The following is a 5,467-nucleotide window of genomic DNA, read 5'->3' as shown; positions in this document are numbered from 1 at the left end:
ATAAACACGCAGTGCATTTTGGTGGTTTCTTCACTGCCTGGAGGGACGTCTTACTGCTTTACAGTGTGCCCTCCTCTTGCCATTGTACATGAGTGTGCAGAGTGTTCGTGGGTGCGTGTTTGCATATATGTGCGCGTGTGTGCATGTGAGTGTGTGGGAGTTGAGCATGCGCGAATGTGTGCCTGTGTGTGCCGGAGGGGGTGATTCTCAGTCTCCATCGACAACGAATCTCCACCTGGACCACACATAGACACGCCCACTGCACAGGATGAGCAGGACCAGCATGGTGTGGCTGAGCACGAGGACTGCCTACGGCACGGGGGTACAGGGTTTTGTCACAGTAATCTTGAGGCTGCTGGAAAGGGGGAATGAAATCAGGCAGGTAAACGGAAAGGGCCCTGTAATTCCCCAAAAGGAACCAGAGGAAAAGGAAGAGGCTGAGGCTGAGGTGGATATAATACTTGCACACGGTCTGCCTCCAGGGATATGCATCATCGTCCTGGTTGGTCATCAATCACCACAGCCTTGGCCACAGGCCGCCTCATCCTGGTAGAGTCATGCAGCAGGAGAGACACCTGGGTTGTGGTTGGCAGGCGGTGGGGGGGGGGGATGGGGGGGTCAGAGGGCAAGGAAGCAAAGCAGGTGGAGGAGAGGGAATAGAAGCTAGGAGAGAAACAGCGAGAGAGGGAGATTTAATACACAAAGTGCCCACACTAGAGTTGGAAATGCCGCCAAGGAGTGAAATTTAATTTTGAAGAATTAGAACTGGCAAGAATGAAGGCATCAATCCTTAGTCAGCATCCTTCGTGGCATTTTCTATTTTGATGTGTGAGCTGCTTTGGACAGGGATTAGTTGACTGGAATATACGTCCACACCCAGAGTGTCGCTGCCGCTCTGGTTTGTTTCATCATCCTTCAGGTCATCCCTGGCCTTCCTGGCTCCAGTGACCTGCTCCCCATCCTCCCATGACTGCAAACCTGCATATGGTCATCATCTGAAAGTGTCCTCCTCCCTCCCCCTACTGAATGTCTGTTATGGAAGCAACTTGGTCTGTGGCATCTTGTCAACGGCAGCCTGAGCTAAGACAGGTACTAAGTGCTTTTATGTTTAGGCGGGTTGTTTTATTTAAAACAACCCTATGGAAGCGTACATTACTTTCCTCACTTTAGAAACAAAGGAGCTGAGGACCAGGACGTTTAAGAATTTCGGCCAAGGTCATGTGTACAAAAAGTGGAAGATCCAGGCACCGGGTCTGTCTTCAGCCAAAGCTGGCTTCCTTTCCACCAAGCCATTCTGTCTCTCGGCCTCTTTCGGTAGCTTCCCTCTTTGGTGACCCTCACAAATGTGGCCCAGGCCCTGACCTCACCCACCTATAGGCTGATGGCGCCCTAGTCTGCGGCTCCCTTCCGGAACTTTCCTCCAGACCTCGGACACGTGTGAGGCTCCCCCGAGTGCCCTCAGGCCCTCGGCTCAGTATGTTGAAGACATAACTCGTTACCTTCCATATGCCTCTCATTTGGGTGACACTGTCCAAGCTAGAAACCCGGGCGCCTCCCTGCTCCTCATCTGCTGTAACCAGTCAACAGCTACCATGCTGGTTGTACCTCTAGTGACTCTTTCCCCACGAGAGAGAAGAGACAGGGTCCAGCTGTGTTTGGTTCACCTGCCCTCTTGCTCACGACTTTGCGCAGTCACAACACGTGGCTCGTGCCTCAGGGGTGCCTTTGCCCTGCCCTGTGGTCCTCCTGTCTTCTCACCCCCGGTTGACTGTCTGGCAAGCCACTGTGCTATGCAGTTATGCCTGGAAGCCAGGCGTACAGACTTTCCTTCGACTGTCTCCGCACCCTTCCACCACACGACTTTATAACACGAGTACCTGGTCCTGATTAGAGGGCTGCACAACAGGCCCCCTGCCTCGTAAAGGGCGGACCCCAGCAGACTTTCCTGCTGCCTCTAGGCCACGTCACAGGCCTGGTAGGTTCTGGATGCCGTGGGGGCCTTTCCTCCCGATTTTTTTTTTCTTCGTATTCAAAACTCCTTTCTGATACAAGTACCTGCCTCGAAGGGGTATCGTGAGGACTAGGTTCAAAATGGGGCAAAGCCCTTAGCACCTCACCTGGCACATAGTAAGCACTCACTGGGTGGTAGAAATGATCACTGAGCAGTGGGCTATTGGGGATGAGGTGGGGCATTAGGTAGGTTAATGGCCACTAAATCAGTGTTTCTGAAACTTTCTTTTTAACACGGTCCTCAGTAACAAATACCTTTTACATCACAACCTAGTAATTGGGGGACCGTGTATCCTTGTTGGCTCAGAGTCCTGGTTTAAGGGGTTTTCCTGGCATGATTATTAAAGCCCCTGTGTACTCTCAAAAGTGTCCTGATTTGGATTAAATTATATGGCCCATATGCCCAAACACACGTGTATGTGTTTATCACACCGTGCTTACTGGGCACTCTAGTATTTTCTATTCTATTTTTTTTAATGTTTATTTACAGAGGGAGAGCGTGCGAGCACAGGTTGGGGAGGGGCACAGAGAGGGAGAGAGAGAATCCCAAGCAGGCTTTGCGCTGTCAGCGCAGAGTCCGACGTGGGGCTCGGTCCCACGAACCATGAGACCGTGACCTAAGCCGAAATCAAGAGTCAGATGCTGAACCGACTGAGCCACCCAGGAGTCCCTCTATTCCATTTTGTTTAATGGTCACAACCTACTCAATTCACTTCATGATCTTCCAGTGGGTCATGACTCAGTTCTTTTTGGTGACCCTGGGAAATGTCCACTCACTGATGCTCTGCTTTCTCGTCAACAAGATGCAATACCGTGGTGCTATTGCTGCATTTTAGAAAGGATGCTGGGCACTGTGGTGCAGTGTTCCGAGAGGGTTAAAGACAGAGCATTGGTATCACCGGCAAACTTCTCCATCTAGGGATTCTATAAATCTGTTTGCTGTTGCTCTCTAACAGTTACGGACTCACTGTGTATTACCTCGCTATGATGAGCACAAAAATTTAATTTGGCTGCAAACAGTTCTAGATTGCCAGGAAAAAAAAAATCAGTGCTGTTTATCAGGGCCCTAGTTTGTTCATTAAAATAAATTACCTTTGGGTTCTGGGCCGGATTTCATAAAGGAAAAGTTTGCCGTTGTTAAGAGGAACAGACCCCATGGACGGTAACATCTCCACAGGAAAGTTTCACTTCACGGCCTGATGATGAGGTAGCCAAGTGAGGGAGGGCTGAGCAGAGGTAATTACTGCTGAAAACGTTGCCCTTGTTTTGAACATCTCTATGGCGCTCGGTCCATTAGGGCTTTTCCCCTCATACCACGGGGCCACAGGGGATAAGAAGCCCCACTGAGCAGAGAGCCTCTGGGTTTACTTGGAGCCAAACAGAGTCCCAGCTGATCCCGTGGGGATGTTGTCACGGTGGGGGGGGGGGGAACGCGTGTTATTGCACATTCCAGAACACTGCCCCTGCACTGCTGTTAGGAGTTGAGGGCATTTAATGGTGACGTAACCTCAGACACAAAAGGTTCAGACCTGCTTCCCATGACTTGAGCTGGTGACCGCTGATTACATAGAACAGCAAGACACTCCTTTGATGTCCTAACCAATATCCTGACCGGTGCCACTGGCCAGCATCTTCAGAAGGCCCCAAGCACCACAAAGACGCTGGCAAAGAAACCAGACAGTGGGTCCAAATGAAATTTTATATATGGCACTCCTGATGGTTTTCTTCTGTGCTTCATCTCTATGCAACCATTTTGGAAAAACGGATGCTTGTGTTTTCTAGCTTTTGATACAGGAAGCTTTGAGGGCGGCTTGGACGGTTGGGAAGGGTCACTGATGAATGGATGTGGACCTAAGATACCTTATATCTGAGGTGCTTTGGACAGGTGGGACATTTCTGTGGGCCAGGGATTTTGACACCTGTAGACTCTCCAGGACCCTTGATGTTTTTTTCTTCTGTCGCTTTCCCTGTTAAAACAGATGTCAGTACAACCCAGGAGCAGATCGGCTCCCTACACTGACATGAACTTGAGAGTCACAGAGAAGCCCCTCCTCCCCTGAAACATCAGAGTTTAACTTCTGATTGATGACTGCAGCTAGTGGTCTCTGTGCCGGTCGGTTGAGCGCTAGGAGAGACACAGACATAAGAGCTGCTAAAACCAAATAAATACATTTCAACCGGATGCAAACTCCACTGCCCTCCACAGGAACCTTTCTAAAAAGAAGCAGAGAGAGGCCAAGATAACGCCGGCTCAATTCAAAGGTAGAATTAATTGGCAGTCAGCCACTCCTCTGCTTCAACTGTTGTCAGACCAAAGCCACAAATTAGCGCATTGCTCTCAGGGCGGCAGGAGGGAGGCTACTGCAACAATGCCCAGCTCTGGGCGAATGCTCCTCATCAGGAAAAACCCACGTCTCTGTAAGCAGACTTCAGGATCCACCTTGCCCCACTGCTTCCATAACCCTGTGCTTAGGGAGGGGAGTTGTTCTGGCTCCTCCGAAGGATGTGTGTCACGTGCCTGTAAGTTAAATTTCTGCAAAAAGTAACCAGTGGATACATAGACTTCACCTTTTTTTTTTTTTAATTTTTTTTCAACGTTTTTTATTTATTTTTGGGACAGAGAGAGACAGAGCATGAACGGGGGAGGGGCAGAGAGAGAGGGAGACACAGAATCGGAAACAGGCTCCAGGCTCCGAGCCATCAGCCCAGAGCCCGACGCGGGGCTCGAACTCACGGACCACGAGATCGTGACCTGGCTGAAGTCGGACGCTTAACCGACTGCGCCACCCAGGCGCCCCATAGACTTCACCTTTAAGGCTCCAATGATCCCACCCGCTAGCAAATAGAGAGGGATGAGGGTCTGTATGGGGCAGTCCTCCAAAAACTTCATCCCTACAGAGGGGAGAGAATGAAAAAGGATGAAGAGAAGTGCATTCAAAAGCATAAAGCCAGCTGGGAAGATGCAGTAGACTTCTGCAGAGGCCCAAATGCTCCTCATGGAAACTGTAACCCAATCCCCTGCTTGTGGAGCACGCCCAGTCTCACTGGCCACCTGATCTTCAGGATGCTCAGGGGACTAAGTGGCTGTCCCCCAGACGTCAGGTAAAGCAGAGACCAAATATCACTTTGGGTATTAACCGACTGTACCCTTTCTTAGTGGCAATTTTAATTCCCATAGCAATGCCTTCTCTACTTTTCTCCAGCCTCTGTCTTCTAGGCCTATTATTGAACGAGTGGTGGTATGGTATATTATTTAAAATACACGAAAGGGGGTGCCTGAGTGGCTCAATCAGTTAAGCGTCCGACTTCGGCTCAGGTCACGATCTCACCGTTTGTGGGTTTGAGCCCCAGGTCGGGCTCTGTGCTGACAGCTCAGAGCCTGGAGCCTGCTTCAGATTCTGTGTCTCCCTCTCTCTCTGCCCCTCCCCTGCTCACGCTCTGTCTCTCTCTCTCTCTA

At 50.4% G+C, this 5,467-nt stretch overlaps 1 protein-coding gene across 1 annotated transcript; it reads right to left on the bottom strand.

The window, feature by feature from the left end:
• Positions 1–207: 207 nt before the first annotated feature.
• On the bottom strand, positions 208–4,900 carry TMEM272 (transmembrane protein 272). The gene is given in 4 exon segments (XM_042998319.1): positions 208–306; positions 308–505; positions 507–575; positions 4,820–4,900. Coding segments are annotated over 4 exon segments (447 nt in total).
• Positions 4,901–5,467: the final 567 nt, after the last annotated feature.

This window comes from Panthera tigris, chromosome A1, assembly GCF_018350195.1.
Source record: "Panthera tigris isolate Pti1 chromosome A1, P.tigris_Pti1_mat1.1, whole genome shotgun sequence".
In the NCBI taxonomy this organism is placed as follows: domain Eukaryota; kingdom Metazoa; phylum Chordata; class Mammalia; order Carnivora; family Felidae; genus Panthera; species Panthera tigris.
The sequence above is the reverse complement of the archived record's forward strand: the minus strand, read 5'-3'. Positions and strand labels throughout refer to the sequence as shown.